Genomic DNA, 23,339 nt, shown 5'->3' with positions numbered 1-23,339 from the left:
GACTATTTCTTTTTTTTATAAAATACTATATTTACTATTTGAATTTATAATTTACATTTTATTTTGTATACTATAATATTTACCTAACTGATCATATTTTAAAAATGAAATTATCTCACACTTGTTTACAAACTTTTGGGATCGAGCCAACTACAATATATACAAACAAAATGGCTACCAAAACAGAAATCAATCAGCCACATGTTGTGTCTGCAAAAACATCGGCACCAAAACGTTACACCAGTAAAAAGGGTAACATCATAATTTATGATATAACTTATATAACCTATACAATTAATTTGCTTAATAACATGTTTACTATATCGTATAAACAATTAGTACTGCCTAAGTAGGCTCAACGCAACGTCAATGTAAACGATACTTTCTTGTTGGAGTACCGAGTAGAGTAGGGTTTGTAGACTAGAAGTAAAGCAAATGGTCAGTTCGTACCCGTGTCTAACGTGACAATGGGTGAAGGGTTTATTTTGAAGCTGAAGTATCGAACAATTATTTATTTAATATAATAATAAGATCTGAAACAATATGACAGAGTTAAAACTTAAATTGTTGTATAGTGGAAATAGATACAAAAAATAAATGAATTAATTAAGTTAAACTATTTCATTGAAACTGTTTCATGAAGGTGATAAAAAACACCATCAACATCATCAGGTTTTGAGTCTAATAATTGATATAGTAAATATTTAATGCCATGTACACTATCAAAGGATTTTTATATTATTATTTATTAAATCTGTGACCACCACTCACCAGAGATATATTTTAGTATGTAAATGTTTTTGTTTATTCTTGAATTCCTGATATTTTTTCAGCACGTCCAAGTCACCAAATTCCAGATGAGATTTTAAAAAATAAAGATATTAATGATGCAATATCTCAGGTCAGTTTATTCAAATAAAATGGCAACACACAACAAAAGTGAAATGAGTAGTAACATTATTAAAATGTATATATTTAGTAATTACTTTTTTTTTTATTATTGAAGACAACTACAATATAGCAGTTAATTTATAGTATAAGACACAAACCTGAGTCTCACAACAACAATATAATGATACACAGTTATATTATGATTATTAATAAATTATCTAATTTTATCTATTGTTTTTTAGCTTCCAAATAACTACAATTTTGAAATTCCAAAAACCATATGGAGAGTAAAAACTGTAAATGCTAAAAAAGGTATATATTAAACTGTATATTTATTTGCTGCATAATTATATATAGGCATCAATGGCATTATATATGTTGTATATGTATCTAGAAATCAAAATTCATTTATAACATAAAAACGGTATAAATTAATACCATGATTATTCTTGTATTTACAGTGGCACTCCAGTTTCCAGAAGGTTTGTTGATATTTGCCTGTACTATAGCAGATATTATTGAAAGGTTGGTTTCTGACATGACAAATCAATAAAACTCAATTTACACAAATCAAAGATTTGAATAATAAAATAAGCGATTTGATCATTGTAAAGGCGCTGTATAAATGCCAATGTTAAAAAGTGTGCCAAGTGTGTTGTTTTTTGTTACTGTCATTACCAAGTATAGTCACATGGGTACACAATTTTGCCTAAATTAGAGATGGTTGTAGGTCTATTATGGGATTATACGTTTTACGATTATATTTTAACGTATATGCTTTTCTATGTTTTAATATTATTTTAATAATATGTTAAATTCTTATTTCTTATTGAATTTCTCTAGATTCACAGGTGCTGAAACGTTAATCATGGGTGATGTAACATATGGGGCTTGCTGTGTAGATGACTTTACTGCCAAAGCTCTTGGAGCGGACATGATGGTGCATTACGGACACAGCTGCCTTAGTAAGAATAAAATAACTTTATATAATAAAAATTAAGTCAATGAAACTTTTAACAGAATAGGAAGGATTTCTTGTACAAAGGTTCTACTGTATAAGTATATGGAATTGATACTATCAGATTTTATGTCAATGATGTCATTTAAAGTGTTGAAATATTTAATTATATTTAACTAAGCTTTTGGTTTTACTTTATCTTTTAATTTTTTTTTTTCTCTACAGTTCCAATAAATGCTACCGAATCAATAAATATGTTGTATGTATTTGTAGATATAAAAATCGACACAGTTCACTTTATTGAAACCATTAAATTGAATTTTGAACCTAACACTTCTTTAGCATTTGTTAGCACTATTCAATTTGTTGCTGCCCTTCAGGTAAGTTCTTAGTTTGTTTAAAATTAGAAAATTGCATACTAAATTGGGAAACATAATTATTATATTGTAAATACACACACCTGTAATATGATTTGTGTGCAATATAATAGAAATTTTCTACTAAGATAGCAAAATTAAAGTTTCCTAAAATATTTTTTAAGGCCAGGTGGTAAACTCTCAGTTTGTACCTTAATTCAAAATAGTAGTACACTTAATTGCAGTTTTATCATATATGCCTCATATTGAAACTTGTTAAATCTTTTAAGGCGTCATATGCACAACTGAAAGATCAGTACAAGATTCAAGTGCCACAGAGCAAGCCTCTTTCTCCTGGTGAAATCCTGGGATGCACTGCTTCTCAACTCCAAGATGTTGATGCTATCATGTAATGGATAACTCTTGTTTTAGTCTTAAATATTATTGTGAACAAATATGATGTTACCTTGGTGTGACGGGTCAGTTGACCACCTCATTGTGGAAGACTTACCGTGAATTTAATATTAATAATAATAATAATAAATTGAATATATTTTCTTATTCTAGATATCTTGGAGATGGAAGGTTTCATTTAGAAGCTATTATGATAGCTAATCCTAGCATCAAAGCATTCAGGTAAGCTACTGTATGAAAACAAGGTGCTGTTCATATAAACCAATTCTTCTTAAACTCTGTCTACACTATCAAAATAGTTTGACCAAAAAAAATGTGCCCAAATATGGTAGTGATATGATGTCATCATGTCCATATATGGGCACATCACATTTCTTGTCACATAAAGTTTGATAGTGTAGACAGAGCTCTAAACAAATTATTGACAGGCTTACAGTATGTCATTGAACCAAAGATCTGAGCTATGGCAGCATGCCAAGTTTCTAGCCACAATATGACTAGAATGACAATAATATGTGTATTAGAAGGGAAAAAACGATACATGAATAACATGCATTTGTTGTTATTTCAGGTATGACCCCTACAGCAAGGTGTTTTCGCAAGAACATTATGAAACAGAACGGATGCATAATATACGTCAGACAGCTATTGCTAAGGCCAGGCAAGCCAACAAGTTTGGTCTAATACTAGGAACATTGGGCAGACAAGGTGCACCAAAGGTTTTACAGGTAAAGGCACTACACACATTTAGTTTTACTTATACTTTCCCCACCCACTCATTGGTTGGCATTGTCTCAAACATATTAAGCATTTACATGAACAATTTGAACTTTATTTCAGCATTTAGAGGAAAGGTTGAAGTCATGTGGATTGGATTATATTCTTGTTCTTTTATCTGAAATTTTTCCGGACAAATTGAAAATATTTAAAGATGTTGATGCGTAAGTCCCAGTGTTATTTTGTATTGAACTACAGCTAGGCCTCATAACGCATCATTAAACTTTACCCACCTAGGTTAAGTATGACACACAATTACTTACTATGTTAAAGTCCAGTTATACGACCTACTTTAATTTAATGTTCTTTCTTTTAGGTGGGTACAAGTAGCATGCCCTCGCTTGTCTATTGATTGGGGTTACGCATTTGATAAACCACTCTTAACCCCGTACGAGGCATCTGTCGCCCTAAAGGACATTGAATGGCAAAAGAGCTACCCAATGGACTACTACAGTAATGCAAGTCTTGGTGCTTGGACTGTCAACAATGAAGTGAATAGACCAGCTAGGCCAACCAGAAAGGTGAAAAAAACAGAAGAAAAATCAACAAGTAGTTCTAATGGACAATTAACAGAATGTTGTAAAGGCAATACTGTTAAACTGAAAGGAATTGAACCTAATTTAGTACCAGCACAACCAGACTGTAATGAAACATCACAAGGGTGTTGTCAAGTTGTGAAACCAACAGAAATCAACAAGTAGTTCTAATGTTCCATTAACAGAATGTTGTAAAGGCAATGCCAGAGTGTAATGAAACATCACAAGGGTGTTGTCAAGTTGTGAAAAAAGACGCTGCATCAATACCAAACTAGTATATTGTTTGACATCTAGTATTTATGTACAGAAAAGTGACAATCACACATGTCAACACAGAATCAGTAGTTTGAAGTGAAAATCTAAAATGGAACAACTCCTATCAGTACTTAAATAAAACTCATGAACAAATATTTTAGATTCAGTTTATTTGTCTTTAAAAAAATATTTTTTTAATACAGAAATTTGAAATTGACGATACCACAATATGAGATAAAAAGAAAATAGTTTACAATGTATTTAGGATATATTTCAATTTAGGAGCCTTTAAAAGAATATCCACCATATAAAATTCATAATAAAACAAAGTTAAATTAAAAATTAACTTTTCAATGTTTACTAGTGTACAATCAATTTCATCATAATTTTACTGAACATCAATATTGCAAAATAATGTTGAATTGACAATAAAATTAATAAGAACATTTGACATTAATGTTATGTCCTCCAGAAATGTGCTGGTAACATGCCTTTGGCTGCTGGAATCGAATTCCTTTTTAGTGATTCCTGTGAAAAGAAAACCATTACATTATTGGTACTTATGATGTAGCTTTATGCAATACTGCATTTGACTTAAATAGGTTTAATACTAAATCTATCATATTGAAATAAAACACATACCTCTAAGAAGTTTTTGAGTCTCATTACTGGACCACCTCCACCTTGGCCTTTTACCGATTCAATTCTATATATTGAAAAGTATATTAAGTATATTTTTGGTTAGGTTACCATATTTGGTATTGGGAGAGTTGTCTAAACTGTCGCCTACAATTATAGTTGTAATGAACATATTCCAACTTGAGTCTTTTTCTAACTTGTTTAAGGTAAGTTAAGTCTGTACTTACCTCGGAAAAAAATCTTTATAGAGAACATGAAGTAATTTTAAAAATTGTTTTCCATAAGTTTGAAGCATAGTGGAGCCTGCCACCTGGTTACAAGCAGAAAAGACATTTGTTATATTCATCATAAAAATAATCAGTCATGAAATTATTTTGTTTAAATCTAATCATACTTAACATAAATATTCAGTCTTCAAGATTTGAACAGTTGCATTTGTTTTGGCGATTAAATAATAATATTATTCTTAAATAACGAATATAAGCACGTTCTTAGTACATACTAACCTGCAAGAAATCAAACAACACGGTAGCTGTAATATCGGGTTGAGGTTCCAAGGCTAGCATGCTGGCTACAAACTTCCAGCCTTCTTCAACTCCAAATGGATGTGGCTACAAAGAGAAAGAAAGAACAAAAGTCCAGAATATTAGCCAAAGAGTAGAAAGAAGATAAGTAAGTGGTGACCAACAGTGATTTTCACATAAGTCAATACACATGCAGACTTAATTGTTAGCATGAATGAAAAGTACAGCTACAGGCAAATAGTACCAAATAGACTTATGCTTGTGATATTGGAAAAACCCAAAATGTTAGGTTATTTTGAAAGTTGGAACGATTACAAGGCCTTTGTAAATCACTAAAAAGCTTACATGTTGAGAGCCTTGAACTGGTTGTGTTATGATGATGGAAGCAAATAGACGTGTATAACCAGACATCCGTCGTAGAAATTTATCCTGCTTCTCGGCCGTACCATCACTATCATATTGATAACCCAACGTCCTAAAAACATAAAATTCAATGTTTTTTCAAAGCAATTGAAATAATGTTAAATAAATTAGTATTCAAAGAACATTATGTTAATATCTTATATCGTAAAGGCCAATTTACACAGATGAGCGGTAGCATTAATAAAAATGTAGAATCTATGTTATTCCTTATGACCATTTACACACAATGCGGAGCGGACGGGCGGTTTCTGCTCAGGATAGATACAGATTCTAATTCGTCTGTGTAAATTGGCCTTTAGACTATATATCATTCTAAATCAATGTCAATCAAAATCAAAAGGGTCAAATTAACTTAGTATCTTACTTAAAATATTCTTCAGAGGTTTGAGATTCTTGCTTTGGAATATAGTATGGCACTAGATATGGACAGTTTTTGTAAAAGTGGGCCAAGACTAGAGGGCGCATGTCTGGAAACTCGCACATTATGGCAACTGTCAGGGCAGCATACACGAATGCTGATTCATGTTGAGAAGACACTTGCTCATCACCTTGTTTCTACAAAAACAAATTTAAAACAAATTTTCTATCGGAGTCAAGTTAATAATTTAAATAACATAGAAATATACAATAGGGAAGATACTTGTCTGTTGGAGAATTCATTCAGCAAGCTGTAGAGAAACAATGTTGGCACTACAAAGTTGTCAGTATACAGATATTGACTGCTTAGAGGTGTATTATAATATTAATAATTTTGGCACTACAAAGCTGTCAGTGCTGTTTATTGTATTAAGAAGATAAGTGGGTACACACAGCAGGTACTCAACACTGCATGCATGTGTAAACTTACATAAATAAGTCGTCTAGCAGTGATCAAGTTTCCTTCTGTCAATCCTTGCATTTTATTTACTTTACTGTATACAACTTTGTATATTTTCTGTTATGCTAAAATTGAATAAATCAAATACATGACTTACCACAAGTTTCTTAGCCAGCAGATCTTTACAAAACATTACACCGCCTGGCAGAGAGCCTGCAGACATCCTCTGGTTCGATACTTCAACAGATTGACCAGAAAGAAGCCGGACAAGTTTATTGAGTTTGTCTTTCAAGTGGGAACCTGACTTGTCTGAAACTGCATTCACTGGAGTGTTCACAGCCTTTTGTAAACCAAACCTTTCTTTCTTTATCTTCAGAGAAAAATATTTTGTTAGTAAAACTTACTGGGTTTTTTCTATGCCATTATTTAAAGATGACAAATGGAAGTATGGTGTATAATTGAATATGACAGATATAATAACCATCCCTAAAAAAAGTATTACATACTTTAGTGCATCTTAAAAGATATACTACAGTATCTCAAAAGAGCAGTGGCATTGTAGTTTGGTTGGTAACAGAAAAAAACTGAATGGGTTTTTTTCTATGCCACAAATTAAAGATGAAAAATGGTAAGCGTACAATTGACAGATATCACCATCCCTAAAAAGGGATTCCTTCATCTTACAGGATATGACTATCTCAAAAGTAGTAGGTTTTAGTGGCATTGTAGCTTGGTGGTGGTAGATTTGCCTACCAATCACATGGTCCTGGGTGCAAAGCACACATGGTCTATATTAGCCCAGTTGTGTTACTTAAACAAGTACATACTTACTCTAGGATCTTTGCTATCTGTAAGTTCTTTAAAGGAATTAGTTGCTTCGTTTAACTTATTCATGACTTCAATGTAACGTTTATTTGATTCGTCAGTGGCATAAGCATTTAAAATTCCTACAGTAAAAAAAATCTTTATAAGTAGGGTTTTAAATGATGACGACTATTACTGCAGTATTGGTGATATTGACAGTAACTTACCGGTTATTTGTGGGGGGCTGACATTAGTTGGAACAGCTGTAGCAGTGGGTGTAGTAGCAGGTGGTGGAGCAGCCTTCGCTGCTTCTTCTTCTTCTTCTTTTTTCTTGGCAGCTATCTCTTTGCTTAGTTTCTCTGCTTCAGCTGAATTACAAAACAATATTAGTACAATTACTCATGTGAATGAAAACAAGACACAAAAATAGAATCTGATGGAAGTTTACAACCCCAAATCCAATGTCAGAATATTGTATCAAAGATTTGGTACAAAAATGTTACTAGAGTATCTTGTGCATTTTTAAAGCTCTATCTACACTATCAAACAAAGTTTGACAAAAAAAATGTGATGTGCCCAAATATGGTAGTGATATGCCTAAATATGGTAGTGATATGACATCAGATTCATATATGGGCACATCACATTTTTTTGTCACAGAAAGTTTGATAGTGTAGACAGAGCTTTAAATATAAATCTATATATTGAATAGTTTGTAACTAACCTGTTGCTTGGCTAGCATTCTCCAAACATTTCTTTACTTCTCCTATTATGTTGATCATGCCATCAACCAATTCTCTAGTAGCACCCGACGCTCTGCCCTTTGTCATTAAGCTGTCTAAAAAAAAAAATTGAATTTGAATCAATTAAATTGTTATTAAAATAATAATTTAATACAGAATTCAGAAATTTTAATATGTAATTCATAGCATGTTTTGCTTAGAGCTATTGCTTTGAATCTTTTTTTTAATATATATTTGCAATATATATATATATATATAATAAATAAATCGCCAATTAAGTACCAAAGTCGTTGCTTACCTGCACCATCTCGTAACTTAGTAGCATACTCTATAATTTCTTTCACATCTTTTCTAAGAAGTTCCTTGTGTTTACATCCTGCTATTAGTTTTGTTAAGGCTGATAAACATTCCTTGATTTGTTTATGTACAAGTGTCATGCTCTCTAGATGTCGTTTAGCTTCTGCAGCCCTGCGCAAAAACAATAACATTTAGGAAAATAAATCTTGAATAGTTCTTCTAGTATAGATACTAGATTTATGTTGGATTCTATTTTTGTAATTACCTGTATATTATGTTAATATGTGAAAGAATGTGAATACTACATAGCAGGTCCTCTTAACAAGAACTGAGCGGAGAGATGATGGATAGACAAAGGTGGAGAAAGAGGCTAGCACCACTAACAGGTGAAAGAAGTAAGGTGCCCAGTGTGTGTGCTATTACATAACATTATACATTTTGTATTATATTTACCTTGCCTGTCTCTCAGCCTCCACTTCTACCCGTCTCCTCTCTGCAGCCTCTGCTTCTGTCATAAGCTCCACTTCTTTTAGCTTTGCATCTAATCTCTGAAATAAAGAAAAAACATTCAGTGATGATGTGAAAAAGATAATGAAGCGAAAACCCACTAAAGAATATCGGAATTTTTGTTTATAAATATAATTTTATTTTCAAACACTTTCAAAATTTTATTAAATTATGGAAGATTTTTTTTAATATTGGAATTTTTTTTTTTAAATATAGGAAATTTTGTTTAAATATTAAATTGTTTTTTTAAATATCAGAAATTTTGTTTCACCTTTATATTCATTCTATGACTTTCTCTTTGGTTGAGTAATCTCTTTCGTATTGTCTCATCACTTTGTTCTTCAATTTTTTTAACTCTCTCCATCAGCTGCGTAGTTTTAATCTTTTGTTTCTGTTCTAAGACAGCTACTTGTTCCAATGACTGCTCCCAAAGATGATTGCTGTATTTCTCCTGACTTTCTCGTCTTTTCTTTACATTTTCCTGAAAAAAAAAATTCAGTATTTAACACATCAATAGCAATAAAAAACAGAATTTAGTTTTCTAAAGATCTGTCTACACTATCAAACTAGTTTGTGATGTGCCCAAATATGGTAGTGATGTGCCCAAATATGGTAGTGATGTGCCCAAATATGGTAGTGATGTGCCCAAATATGGTACTGATATGCCCAAATATTGTAGTGATATGACATCATCATGTTTTTTGTCACATAAAGTTTGATAGTGTAGACAGAGCTTTAGACATCTCAATTGTTACCTTATTAAGCTCTGTCTACACTATCAAACTAGTTTGACAACAAAAGTGTGATGTGCCAAAATGTGGTAGTGACATGACATCACCATTTCTATATATGGACACATCACATAAAGTTTAATAGTGTAGACAGAGCTTTAGTCATCTCTATTGTTAACGTATTAGTCCAGTATTACAAACAATGTATTTATTCCAACCTCTGCTTTCTGTTGCCATTCATCTTCACACCTTTTCAGTGATAACTGAACATGATCTTCAGCTTGATGTGTGAATTCTATACTTTCTACTGTATCGGCTGATTGTACACTGAAAACAATCAATAAAATTAGGAAATAAAAAACAATAATTTAATATAAACTTTTTCTGAATATGAAAGAAATTGGGATATGCTGAAACGTAGTACAATGAGTGCTATTGATTTGATTACAAGTGATTCTCAGCAGGAAAGCTTAATCAGTATTCCTAGGTATAGAGGCCAGGCATGTTGTTTTATATGCGGCCTATCAGTATCAGTGAATTCAATGTTTTTATAATAAATTTCTGCAATGAATGCTCACTGTTGGTTACCACCTATATAGTCTGTGAGGGAGCATTCTTTTCTTCTCTCTTTTTCTCTTGGAAAAAATACAGTTTAATGTAATTTAATTTTTTGTTTTTCCCTCTTTTTCTTTTCCTTTTTTTTTTTGAACAAATACAGTTAAATTGAATTAATCTCACCTGATTGGACAAACTTCATTTTTCTCATCATCTACAGTAGAATTATTTTGATTTAAGTTTTCTTCAATTTTAATACATTCACTTTTTTTGAACAAATTAAAGTCAGCTGTGACATTTTTCAATGTTGGTGGAGATGTACATGCTTCAATAATTTCCTGAACAAAGCAATAAAACAAAGAAATAACCAACCAGGTCCAATTTGCTAATTAACTGCTGATAATAGTTAACAAGCAAGCCTATTTTTTATTTATTACTTTCACACAAAACAACAAAGAATTAAAAATAATATTTAGGCATCTATGCCTACTAGGCTATGTCTAGCTAGCTCATCTAATACTATTATGCAAGATAAGACCTAGGACTGTAGGCCCAACTAGGCTATAGTATAGCCGGTTCTAGCTAGCTAGTCGTGGTCGTTTCGTACTAGTACTAGCCTAGGCCTAGCGCCCGGTAACGATGCCCCAGGCTACTGTCTGACTCACTACTGAGCCTAACTTAAGTAGGCCAGCCTGGTAATAGATAGGCTTAGCCGGGCTTTATTATATAGCACTGTTTTAACAAATATACCAAAATGTGTATTAATGTTCACTCACAGGAAGGCGATTCTCCTGAAGCCAATAGGGGTCATGTTTAACGTTTCCTAATCTCGTTTTCTTCAGCGACGACAAAATACTCGAAAGCTCCATGTTTTTTTAGGCCAAAACGACCTCCAAAACGTACACAAAAAAGATCAATCCCACATAGAGAGGGCAGTGTTACAATTTATTTAAATATCATAATAAAGAAAAGTCAGAATGAAAGTGTATATAGCTATTTTCTCCTTTATTTTTTCACTAATTTCAAATTTCATTTACTTTCAATTCTTCTTTAAATGTTCGTTTTTGTCTTTTAAGTTCATATAGATACTGAAGCTTGCACCATGCCCCTCTACACATCGCAACTAATCTAACATCGGTGACCTCTTCACGCTGTGTCGCAAAAGCAAACTGCTTTCTGAAAGAAAAAGAGGAGAAAATGACTTTCTGCAAGGATTGATGGTTAAAGCTACTGGTGTTTTCTGTTGAAGCATGTTATCTGCTTGGTCACTTTCAGATCTCATAACATGATTTGTAAATAAAACCGTAAATTAGGTCAAAATCAAAAGAAAAACTATTTTTCTTGTCCTGTCAGACCTTATATTTGATAAAAATACAGATAAACGATACCTATATGTCATATAAGAATGAAACACATAAAATGCACAGAAATGTGAAATTTGTTTACTGTCCCTAGAAAAATCGCGACAAATTAAATATTTCACAGACTTTTGCATTTTGATGTTTGAGTTTGAAAAATGGCACTAAAAATAGCTTTAATTTAATGTATATTTAAACTGTCCATTCCATAAGTGTAGTATTACCTTAGTATAAATTGGGCATACTTTAAAAATCCTCTCTGCATGAGACTCAATGATAAGAAAACAAAGCATCTTGACATCAGGTACGGATCACCAATCTTTTTAGCAAGAATAAACTGTTGCTGTGATATCCTTCCAGCTATGGAAGCCTGCAAAACATTAATTAAATTTCATTGTTATCATTCATAATGGGTGATCACACATATCAACATCTACTAGGCTGAGATTTCATTAACATTAACTCTAAACTTGTATAAAATTCCTGAAGAAGGCTGATCACACTTCAGACAATTATTACTATAAAATCTGAATACAGTAGTACAGTCGTAGTAGATTGTGAATGCTCAGACGGACCGTTACAAGTACTCGTTCTGCCCAGCTGGGATACGAAATTATAACAAAAAGATTTTGTTTTTCTTTTTTTTTTCCTTGATATTTATTTAAGGCAAGCCAAGATATGAACATTGTAATTTCCATTATATTGAATAAAATTAATATGTAATCTCTTGTATACTTACACATTGATGGAATTGATCACCTAAAGAAGAATAAGCTCCTCCTAAAGTTGACAGCCAAGAGAAAGCATCTTCAAATTCAAGTCTCATTGTTAAGTATGGCAGCATATAATTACACCTACAAAAAAAAATATTGATTGAATCTAACCTTGTAATACTTATTTTCATTGATGGTATAAAAGATTATCCTATATTTTCTTGTTTTTTATAGGAAAGATTATGAATTTTTCTTTGTTCATTATCACCCTAGTATAAACAAGCCTAAAGCCAAACATTAATGGATAAAATGATTGAGACATAAATCAATGGTGGTTCAAGGATTTTGATATAATGAGGGCAAAAGCTCTGTCTACACTATCAAACAAGTTTGAAAAAAAAGTGTGATGTGCCCAAATATGGTAGTGATATGCTCAAATATGGTAGTGATATGACATCATCATGTCCATATATGGGCACATCACATTGTTTTGTCACATAAAGTTTGATAGTGTAGACAGAACTTTACAATTGTAAAATGAAGTGCTGAAAATGAAATATCTCTTTGCATAAAATAATGTAAAATAATGTAAAATAATGTACCATCTTTACCATTGTATATCTGCTTCTATACATAAAATGTTTTGTTTGCATTTTATATTTAAAATAATTCCTGAAGTGTGCAAAGACAGATTTTTGTGGAAATTGTTCCGAAAGTTCTGTGATTTTTCAAGTTCATTTGTCAAACATGATACAAGATGCGGGTCAAGAATCCATTTTAATGTAATGTACTTCAAAATCTTCACATTTTTGTCATCTTTCAGTAATAAGAATGTTTTAGTAAACATAACATCTGCATGAGGAGTACCATCCTTGTATAGATATATTTTCCGGTTTTTTTTCTGACGGTCGTAGACATTGAGGAAAATAATTTGTGCACCTTTTGACTTCTCCATAATGCCCTGTAGTTGGTATACTGTACTGTCGTATACCTTCAATGATTTAAAATCTGAAAAATAATGACAAAATTAAGTCATCAGATATTTTGGGTTTTATAGTCGGAGTAAAATTCAGTTTATGTGTCCAATTCAGATGCGGGAAATTGGTGCAACCACTTTCTTCCCTAACAACAAAATGAAACTATTTATTCCCCTTCTTAATTAAATCCATGTTCATGAACATAAATAAAATAGTGCCGACAGTGGCACGCCATGAACTTTGATTTGACAGACGCCATCAAATTGAAGGTGGTTTATATATGCATGAAGAAATTAAACCTTTTTAACAGTCATCCCATCCTATCTAGCCTACTGGTGCTGCAGAGAATAAATAGGCTATATAGCTAATATATTATAAAAAGATATGCCTCCACACTCTACTACACTTAACGACTACGGCGCTCTACTAGTAGTTACTAGTAGTATTACTACTAGCTATATTATACACTGTATACTGTGTACTGACAGTACTCTACCACTACTAGCTACTAGTACTAGACTCAGCAGAGGGCCTAAAAGTATTCTATTTAAAGGCCTACATTTTTTAATTCCATGATAATATGGGTTGGTCCTGAATCCAGAATGTGCAGAACTAGGCTTACTAAATTTTATAATCAATTAATAGTAAAATTAACATATTTTAATCACTGATTCATGATTAGCAACACAGTACACTTTATCAAAAAATGATCAAAACAAACATCTTTCGTCACGCTTCATTTCGTTCACCTCGTGTTGTACCCTGACCTCCAATTAAAACATTGTAAATCACTCTCAAACCTGTTTTAAACTCAAACATTATTAACTATAGAGCCTAGCTATTAACTATTTATAAAATTATACGTTGGTATTATGATATGTGTATAAGCGTTGATACAATTTAAATTAATTATATAAACACATTTATCATTTTAATTTCAGAATGTTTGACATCGACTTAATTACGAGGATGTTCTTGTCGCCGGCGGGTATTTTCCCAAATTCAAAGCAACATGGCAGCTTACGAAGATTACGAGCGTCTCAAAGCTCTAAATTCACATCCCATTTTTAACGTTTTACGAGAAAATTTGAAGAATTCTGTAAATCCAGATGAATCCGAAGAACTTATGGATGTTCGAGATGGTGATTTGTATGTATGGGATAAAGAACATCTGCATTTACTTACAACAAATCTGAAAGCTATCGTAGGCCCATCAGTTTACGATATGGAAACATTGAGGTATCAGGTAAGACGTTGTTTACCAGGCGATGCTTCAATCGACATGACCCAGTACATGTGGGCCTAGGAATTAATTGTGTTGTAGTAGGCCAATAATCATTGATAATTTAAATATTTCCATACCTAATAGAAAATATAAAGCGCCGTATGATAGAATATTTACAATTTTATTTTTTTACATTTTTTTTTTTTATTTCATAATCATAGGTCATAGACAGGCAAATTCGTCTATTTAGATACCACTGACTGCACTGTATACTATAATATAATCTTGGCCTTTCTTGCTAGTCTAGGGCTATGGTGTTTAGGGAGTGTCACTGTAATGCATAATTCATTATTTTCTCCCCCCTTTTTTCATCCAAAAAAATCTTTACTATGCCTAGCTATTTTTGTTTAATAATATGATTGTTGCTGTTTTATTATACATATTTTTTCTTTTATAGACTTTACTTTGTACAAATGCACCACTTTTTAAAATAGAAAGTGTATCTCTGAATGATTCCAATGAATATGTTATGCTCTACGGTCAAAAGGGCCTAACACTGTTAGCGTTGCCCCGACGATATGGTAAAAACACTGAATTTGAAGGTGGAAAAAGAATAATTAACTGCAGGTTTGTACTGTATAGAATTATCTTTGATAATGAAATCTTCTTCTACTCAGCTGGCCTTGTTGCCTCATGCTATTTTTGCTGCTTGTTGTAAGTCTACTCTTGTAGCTGCTGAGTCTCTCATTTTTCTTATTTACTAAATTGGGTTTTTTTTGGTGGGGGGAAAGAATAAAAGTCAACTCTTAATCTTATCTCATTTTTCTTATTTACTAAATTGTCTTAAACATAAACATAAAAGTTTTTTTTGGGGAAAAGAATAAAATAATTCGGCAGCACTTGCGCACTTACTGAAGTACTAGTTTGATTGAACAAATAGAGTTGTTTTTGTTTCATAATACTTTTTAATTAATTAAATTATAGAACAATCATGATAGCTGAACGAATGTTTATGAGTAACCCATCACTGAAACTCCTAGAAGCCAAATGGCATCCTGGAGATGACGCACACATCTCAATTCTAACGTCAGACAATATTTTGAGGTAATTTATCAAAACTAATTTTTTAATTTGTGATTTTTAGTTAAAACTTATATACTCCACTCATTTTTACTTGAATTATAATTGCATTGGCGAAATACTCAAGGTGATCGATTACTTTGTTTCCCTTAGAATATTTGACATCAATGTGCCTCAGAGACCAGTACAAACCCACTATCTAAGTGACGATCCAAGTTCGTGCTTGATGTCCGACAGTTCAACATCATTCCAAGCTGCACTCGGAGAGGTCGCCATTTCTTTCGCATTCGGCCCTTCTCAGAAAGTGTCCACGCGCCGACAAGGTCATTCAAGTGTTGTGCATCCATTTTATATATTGAAGGGTAATGGAGATGTATATCTTTTAATGAACAGTTTAAAGGATAAAAGGTGTGTACATTTGTATTTCATTGTCTATAAATTTATCATATTATGTAAAGACAAGAAAATGCTTGAAACTATGTTACAAAGAAACTAAATTTCTGTGAAAACAATTATTTTGTGAATAATTTAGTTCATAAATTTAAAATTATAAAAAGAAAAAACACAGAATAATGTGTTTTCATTGGGTTCTTACAGATAATAGATATATAATCTTTTGTTGTTTAGATACGTTAGGACCAAGTTACAGGGACCATTGGCAATGTACCCACCTGCTGAAGATAACTATGGGTTAGATGCATGTGCTCTACTCTGCCTGTCTACCAACCCACTAGTGCTCGTTGTTGGTACATCATCTGGTCATCTCCACCACTGCCTTGTCTTGACAACAGAAGATGATGATGAAGAAAATGCGGTTAGTATTTCATATGCATCCAACAGCGATAAACTCGCAAGTTAGACTGGATAGACAATCAATATGCTTATAAAGCAAGTCTTGTTTGAGAGTGGAGTAGAATGATCAGGATTGAAACCTGGACATCAGGATTGGAAGACAAGCATGTTAATCACCAAGCTATAGCTCAACTTCTATTTTTACATGGAGAAGGAGACAGTTTAAAATCATCATACCGCATTAACATTTACTTGCTTTAAAATAATTTCTAACCTTGTTTTATGTCTTTGCAGTCCATTGCTTCCAGCAGTTTATCGACGCAAACATCAAGTTGCGAATCATCCTTGTACGTATACGAAACTATCGAATTGCCAATGTGTGCAGTTGTTACTGATGATTTTGATGAAGACGTTCCGCACCCTGTTCGCCTTCACCTAGGTTTGTGGTATAATAATAACAACTTTATTTAATCAAAGTAACACTGGTTCACCTTAATGGATTAAAATCTTTAGACCACAACTGCTAAAAACAAAAATAATTGGAGCATAATCTGTATTTAGGATTTTGAATCAAATTTGTAGAACATAGTTGTAATTAATGTACTGAATACTGAAATGCTTTATTTGTCCATTATCATAATAAAATAACAATAGAAATATTAGTATACATATAGTAATATTAGTTTTTTTCTGTTGTTTACATGTTATTATTTAGATGCTACAAGTGTGTCACGTTACTACTGTACACACAGTGCAGGGGTACACTCAATATCTCTTCCATGGGCTAAGAAGCTACAACGATTTTGCACTCAAGGTAAGATAAAAGAAACTCATAGAATTAAGTATTAAATGTTTAACTGTGTGCATTATACAGAAATGGTACTCACATTGGCAACCATTGCCATAATCCTGGCCAATGATATGTAATAATAATAATATCGAACATTTATAAAGCGCTCTTTACCGGAGTCTCACATCGCAATATGAAAATAACTATTGAAGTAGGCGAGTTTTCAGGAGAGATTTGAATTGCTATGTACTGGCTTATGATAATGATAGAATGTTAATAATTGTGTTGTTTATTGTATACAAAGGAGATAGTGATGGGGATATGTTGCTGGCATTACGTGAAGACCAGCCTTGTAGGATAGAACACCTTGTGTGCACACAACCTGTTCCAACATGGTTAGTAATGGTATAGTCTTCATTCAATGATAGGACCAATCAAGCTTTAAACAGTCCTGGCTTAGTTTCATCCATCATTCAGATGAACGTAAAACTAATTGACATTGTCGTTCACGACCGTCGTCGGCCATAACAATTTTTAAAAAGTCTTCATTCCCAGTAAAACAATTTAGGTGAATTTGCTTTGAGTAGAAAGCTTGTAACATTATATTTATTTCATTTTCAGCCCACCGTCACCAATCCTTGGCTTGGCTGTTATTGCAGACCAGTTGCTAGGCAACAGTCTTTTGTGTCTCACCTCTAGTTATGAATGCCTTTCACTTCCTGTTCCGTGAGTGACTTAATTTTTAAAAACTAAACTATTCCTAACTTTGTGTGGATTATGTCAGTACAAAATGCACTTATTATTAAAGAAATTGAAATAAATGTCTGTAAAGCTCTGTCTACACTATCAAACGTTATGCGACAAAAAAGTGTGATGTGCCCATATATGGACATGATGATGTCATATCCCTACCATATTTGGGCATATCACTACCATATTTGGGCACATCACACTTTTATTTGTCAAACTAGTTTGATAGTGTAGAATCTTGAGAATCTTTCTTGTTTTTTTAGACATGAAGAATATGAGCCTCCACCTGATTTAATTTCTGAAAGTGACATGTCAAGGGCTGCTAATAAACGATCAGACTCACAACCTTTTCAGAATAACATAAAGCGACTATTAAAACGCAGCTCAACAAATCCAATACTAAGGTAGCTAGATCATTTTCATAGTCATAAGAATCCTAGAATTGAGTGACAAATATCATGTGAGATAACAGTCATGGATGGGGAAAGAAAAGAGAAAAAATGCCATTGAGCATTTCATTTTTTTTTTAGGTCAAGTAACAAAGTAAAACTAAGTCCAAATGAATGCTTTATGCTTCTGGGACAAGCAACTAAAACTTTACGAGAAGAATACATCTTGAAACAGGACTTAGCCAGAGAAGCAATTGAAAGACGGTGAGAACTGTTTATAAATTATCATAATCGGGAGGGTAAAATATGGGAATTAGGTTGTCCAGGGAATTAGTGGGATTGGGGTACTTAAATAAAGAGTAAAAAGTTGTAGTGGAGCTGTAGCTTGGTGGTTAACATGCTTGCTTTCCAATTCCAAGGTCCAGGGTTCAATCCTGACCTAGAGCTATGGTTGTAACTCATGTCTCTTTCAACTCTACTCCCTAAGCCTCAAATGAAACAAACAATTATAAAATAGTTGGAATACTGTTGGATGCATTTGAAAACAAAAAGGGCAAAATAAAACACAGAAATTGTAATTCTTTTTCTGTGCCTCATCGCCTTAATTATTGAATTTTTGTTTATAGAGTAAAAATATTAAAAGAGCAGAAGCAGCAGCAATTGAATGATTTGAAAGAGTGTGATAATTTAAAAGAGAAACTTGGAGCTAAAGCAGAGGAGCTGGCTGACAAGTATGAAAACACTAAAGAAAACCAGGATAAGATTATATCACGTGTTGGTATCCTCCTAAGGCTTCTCCAGAATCGTGTACCGGTGCTTTCTGACGCCGAACAAAGCATGAGCAAAGAACTCGCAACTATGGATGAGAAACTAAAACATTTTTCAAATTCGGTAGAACAGGTAATTTGATAAGATGACCTTCAATCCTGGATCTTGGGTTCAAATCAGATTTATTAAGTCAGTTTTTCTCACCACACACTTATCTCCCCACCAACTCGCGTTGATGTTTTGTTTATATACTGTACAAAGAGATATACCTTACCATAGAAAGACGTATAGAGAAAGAGATAAGAAACATCCAATCCTAGAGATGTTGTATGTGGAATCATTTAGCACAGCCTGTGTATTACTCTACCAAACCTCTTAGTAATTTACTACACTTACATTTTCATTAACTCATTAACACTTAAAATTTTGTTTTCAAATAAATCAATTAGGTGAAGTTAAAGGATAGCTATCAACAAAGAAACCTGAAACGGAATAAGCAACAACCATCGCATCCTACACTTACTCAAACTCAGACACAAAAATTAAAAAGTCTTCTCAAAGAAGAGTAAGTCAATTTTTAGTAAATGTTCTTGTTTACTTTACTACTTTACTATTACTTTATTATTATACTATATATGTAGATCTAGCATATTTCTTAAATGTAAAGTGTTGTGTGTTGTCACACAAGAAATTTGTACCATTAATTTTGTCTGTTAAGTAGATATATAAAAACCATTCTTATTTATTTTTACTATTTTCTTTTAGGGGAGAAAACATAGCAGGTTTGGTAAACAAAGTAAAAGAGATTTCTATGCATATATGATGCACTACACAACACAATCAACATACACTAACATGGGTTGACTGTAGATACCATGGAGGGGAGCTATCGATTATGTGGTACACTAACATGGGTTGACTGTAGATACCATGGAGGGGAGCTATCGATTATGTGGTACACTAACATGGGTTGACTGTAGATACCATGGAGGGGAGCTATCGATTATGTGGTACACTAACATGGGTTGACTGTAGATACCATGGAGGGGAGCTATCGATTATGTGGTACACTAACATGGGTTGACTGGAAATACCATGTATGGAATCTATCGATGGTCGGTCGTTGTCTGGACCTAGAATCCACCAAAACTGTGTCACAGAATCAAGTGAGGAAGCACATACCATATGTCATGGACATAACTAGTTCCTCTTCACATGACAAATTTCACCTTTGTATAGTGGACAACATGTAAGAGACTAATACCACTGTTAATTTCAATCTTACATATCTGGTGCTAGAATAGATACATTGGATTCTACAGTATTTCAACAGAATATGGTAATATGTACAAAGTAGTACTGTACAATTAATGTTGCTGAGCTGTGAAGACCTAAAGCTCTGTTATCAAACTAGTTTGACAAAAAGTATGATGTCCCCAAACATGGTAGTGATATGCTTAAATATGGTAGTGATATGACATCATCATGTCCATATATGGGCTCATCACATTTTTTGTCGCATGAAGATTTCACAGAGCTTTAACATGGTGACACATTTCACCTTTTTATAGTGGCACTGTCAATCTTAAATATCTGAGAGCTAGAATAGCTGTATTGGATTCTACAGTATTTATACAGAATAACGTAGTAGTATGTACAAAATACTACTGTACAATTAATGTTGCTGAGCTGTGAAGATTTAACAGTGTGAAATACGTTTTTATAATAATGTAATACAATTTTGTAAATAAAAAAAACCGGCAGATTTTATGAGTATTTTTATTTCTATGTGTAATCAACATCAGTATCCATAAACAATGAGGCTTTTGTAATAATGGACATTCATGTAAAATGTTGCTATTACAATATTAAGACTTAAATACTATAACTATCTATGATCAACATTCAGTATAAAAGGTTTTGACAGATAATTATACATGTGTTATACTGCAATAAAGTTTTCATATAGGTGTTCTTTCTATCTAATACACGCTTACAGAACCAGGTGGTATACTGTACATTGAATAATTTGCTTAGAACAAGACATACTTTTTTTGTGTTTGTTTACAGCAGGTAGCTAAAAAATGGAACTAAAAAAAGCACCAAATATGTTATTCTTAATATCTATAATTACAATACTGTATGACTTGATATTTTAAATCAGTTTTTAGTTTTAAAAATGTTGTTTCCAATCAGTTGGCTAATGTACGTTTGTCATATCTCCAAGGTCTCTTATTGAATGGCACACAAGTAATGAACCAAATCATACTATTAACATAAACAATTCTGCTTGTATTCCAATGCCATTCACTTGTTAAAAAGGTTCTTCAATTTTTCCCTATCCTCTGTGTCTTTTTGCTTTTGTTTCATCTCCATTTTTTTCAGTTCTTTTTTAACAGCTGTTGTCAGGCTGGGATCTAGTTCCACTGCGCGTTCAAAATCTTTCTCAGCCTCCATGAAATTCCAACAAGCAGAGTGAGCCTTGCCTCTTCTAAACAATGCTTTTACATTATCTGAAAGATAAGAGATACTTAGTTTAAAATGTGGAAGTAATTGAATGTAGTACATACTTGTTTTAGGCAAACATAAAAAAGAAACAGAACTTTTCACATGTGGCATATACACCTGCTTGATCAAAAACAAAGTGGCGAAACGTGAAAAAGTGAGACACTCAATGTCTAACAAAGATTAGTGTTTAAGATGATGATGATACTTGTTTTACAAAGAATTAAATGTATAAATTAAGTATCAACTTACTGCGATCTTTATCAAGGACTGAAGAAGTATGTTCAATAACTACTGGATAATCTTCACTAATCAGCTTACATTGTGAATAGTTCAGTAAAAATGGAATCCTTAACTTATCCAATTTGAACCAAGCCTCTGTGCCAGGCTGTTCGTGGATCAATAAATTCTCCAAGCATCCAAGAGCTTCTGCGTATTTCGCTTCTGCTTCTGCAAACTGTTTGTCTTGATACAGCCGGTTACCATCCTCTTTGAGACGAGGCAAAGCATTTAGTTTTTCGTCGTCAGTCATTGCCCATGTTTCTTTTTCATACTGACCAGGAAATTTGATGTTCAAAAGGTCAAAGGTGAACTTAAGGGGTTGCGGGTTACGTACAAGTTCATTTAGGTCACTGTGACCCATATCTGGTGCTTTCATTTGTGCCATGCCTCCACAGCAATGGTGTTTGTTCTCCGTGGTAGACTTGGTACCGGTTGCAAATTCTCTGAGCTTCTGCGCTACAGTAGGATATGCAGACACTTGCTAAATTAAAAATCAAAATTAAGAAGTGTTACATCATTGTACAGTAAATATAGAGCCAAGATATTTCTAAATCTAAAAGAGATTGAGTCTTAAAAATGAAAACAAAAATTACATAATTTCTCAATTTGGAAAATTTATTATACTGTGCTATATTTATTAGATATAAATAGAGAGGATTAAGGCATTCTAGTTTAATTTCAACACATCAATTTTTAGAATAGATACCATGGGTATTTTTAACTCACCTCGGAGGGAACTGTAAATTCTGCAACCTCTTGAGGGCGCATTGTCTTCAAACATTGTTCCCAAACCGTAAGCTTGAATTGTTTTCCGATGATAATCTCCATTGGTTTTGTCTTACGGCTGTCATCAATAAGAGTGTTCTCATCGTTGCATAGTTGTGTTTTATAGTGAAAATATAGCTAGTGAAAAATAACATTTATTTGTGAAATAATAGTAATATATCACTTCTGATTTAATAAAGCAATAACATATTTAATATAATTGATCAGTAATTTTAATTATGTTATTAATATTCATTCATTTATATAAATATTATTATTAATACACTTATGGATCTGATAAACTAAAATTACTATCCATAATGGAGAATGGCTATCACGACCTCTCGCGCTTCATACTGATGTACTGGCCGGCGGCCTAGCTGTCAAGACAACGACGAAGTTGCCCACGACGAGACGACCGCTCTACTCTCCTCCGTATCCCTCTTTTTGAGAGTAGGAGATGACGAGGCCTAGCAATAACTACAAATTATAACAAACTAATAAACTCAAATACAATATTATCAACTTCAAATGAACCTTTATGTTTTTATGTACCTTAGTAGCATATGGATAATCTTGTAAATCAGCAGATCCTGCAGCTAGTACTCTTTTTGTAACACCGATTTCAGACAGTTCTCGAAGACCTTCCATGATGAAAAATGTATCATAAACTTATTGGCGCCCTCAACGACAACACGATTTTTTTTGTTAGTACTCG

General features: G+C 32.8%; 5 protein-coding genes across 9 annotated transcripts; 2 read left to right on the top strand and 3 right to left on the bottom strand.

Moving 5' to 3' along the window:
- The first annotated feature begins 151 nt into the window (after window positions 1-151).
- On the top strand, window positions 152-4,838 carry LOC144835241 (2-(3-amino-3-carboxypropyl)histidine synthase subunit 1-like). 2 transcript variants are annotated; one of them, XM_078690295.1, is made up of 11 exons: window positions 152-252; window positions 834-901; window positions 1,134-1,203; window positions 1,353-1,416; window positions 1,735-1,856; window positions 2,075-2,229; window positions 2,496-2,614; window positions 2,773-2,841; window positions 3,191-3,347; window positions 3,460-3,560; window positions 3,713-4,838. In XM_078690295.1, exons 1-11 carry the CDS (start codon window positions 171-173, stop codon window positions 4,095-4,097), a joined length of 1,392 nt encoding a protein of 463 aa, XP_078546421.1. In that variant the 5' UTR covers window positions 152-170; the 3' UTR covers window positions 4,098-4,838. The 2 variants fall into 2 exon arrangements, with proteins under 2 accessions (XP_078546421.1, XP_078546422.1); XM_078690296.1 differs by lacking the exon at window positions 152-252 and having other exon boundaries at window positions 1,134-1,202; window positions 1,351-1,416.
- Window positions 4,576-11,141, bottom strand: LOC144835237 (mRNA export factor GLE1-like). Its single transcript, XM_078690289.1, has 16 exons — window positions 11,004-11,141; window positions 10,411-10,565; window positions 9,891-9,999; window positions 9,213-9,422; window positions 8,888-8,982; window positions 8,436-8,605; window positions 8,119-8,232; window positions 7,622-7,762; window positions 7,422-7,537; window positions 6,748-6,960; window positions 6,138-6,328; window positions 5,696-5,825; window positions 5,333-5,437; window positions 5,054-5,136; window positions 4,830-4,893; window positions 4,576-4,715 (listed from the first exon to the last, which is right to left on the bottom strand). The coding sequence occupies exons 1-16, from the start codon at window positions 11,094-11,096 to the stop codon at window positions 4,647-4,649; spliced, it is 2,058 nt and encodes a 685-aa protein (XP_078546415.1). The 5' UTR covers window positions 11,097-11,141; the 3' UTR covers window positions 4,576-4,646.
- A 72-nt stretch (window positions 11,142-11,213) lies between these two features.
- On the bottom strand, window positions 11,214-14,043 carry LOC144835245 (uncharacterized protein F58A4.6-like). Of its 3 annotated transcripts, none has more exons than XM_078690299.1 (5): window positions 13,997-14,043; window positions 12,910-13,306; window positions 12,325-12,439; window positions 11,810-11,955; window positions 11,214-11,403 (listed from the first exon to the last, which is right to left on the bottom strand). In XM_078690299.1, the coding sequence occupies exons 1-5, from the start codon at window positions 14,013-14,015 to the stop codon at window positions 11,250-11,252; spliced, it is 831 nt and encodes a 276-aa protein (XP_078546425.1). In that variant the 5' UTR covers window positions 14,016-14,043; the 3' UTR covers window positions 11,214-11,249. The 3 variants fall into 3 exon arrangements, with proteins under 3 accessions (XP_078546425.1, XP_078546426.1, XP_078546427.1); XM_078690300.1 differs by lacking the exon at window positions 13,997-14,043 and adding an exon at window positions 13,835-13,990; XM_078690301.1 differs by lacking the exon at window positions 13,997-14,043 and adding an exon at window positions 13,575-13,708.
- Window positions 14,044-14,286: 243 nt separating this feature from the next.
- On the top strand, window positions 14,287-20,837 carry LOC144835214 (nucleoporin 88-like). Of its 2 annotated transcripts, XR_013611069.1 has the most exons (15): window positions 14,287-14,521; window positions 14,958-15,127; window positions 15,485-15,604; window positions 15,734-15,988; window positions 16,208-16,394; window positions 16,667-16,811; window positions 17,088-17,186; window positions 17,467-17,557; window positions 17,784-17,888; window positions 18,176-18,316; window positions 18,443-18,565; window positions 18,928-19,201; window positions 19,519-19,634; window positions 19,835-19,971; window positions 20,187-20,837. XR_013611069.1 is itself a non-coding variant. In XM_078690265.1 (14 exons), exons 1-14 carry the CDS (start codon window positions 14,288-14,290, stop codon window positions 19,890-19,892), a joined length of 2,118 nt encoding a protein of 705 aa, XP_078546391.1. In that variant the 5' UTR covers window position 14,287; the 3' UTR covers window positions 19,893-20,837. The 2 variants fall into 2 exon arrangements, 1 of the variants encoding a protein (XP_078546391.1); XM_078690265.1 differs by having other exon boundaries at window positions 19,835-20,837.
- On the bottom strand, window positions 20,835-23,304 carry LOC144835216 (AH receptor-interacting protein-like). The gene is made up of 4 exons (XM_078690266.1): window positions 23,177-23,304; window positions 22,583-22,759; window positions 21,827-22,337; window positions 20,835-21,582 (listed from the first exon to the last, which is right to left on the bottom strand). Exons 1-4 carry the CDS (start codon window positions 23,270-23,272, stop codon window positions 21,377-21,379), a joined length of 990 nt encoding a protein of 329 aa, XP_078546392.1. The 5' UTR covers window positions 23,273-23,304; the 3' UTR covers window positions 20,835-21,376.
- Between the last annotated feature and the right edge of the window lie 35 nt (window positions 23,305-23,339).

The sequence above is a fragment of the Antedon bifida genome, chromosome 2, assembly GCF_963402885.1.
Source record: "Antedon bifida chromosome 2, ecAntBifi1.1, whole genome shotgun sequence".
Lineage (NCBI taxonomy): Eukaryota > Metazoa > Echinodermata > Crinoidea > Comatulida > Antedonidae > Antedon > Antedon bifida.
Note: the sequence above shows the minus strand (reverse complement) of the source record. Positions and strands in the feature narration are given on the sequence as shown.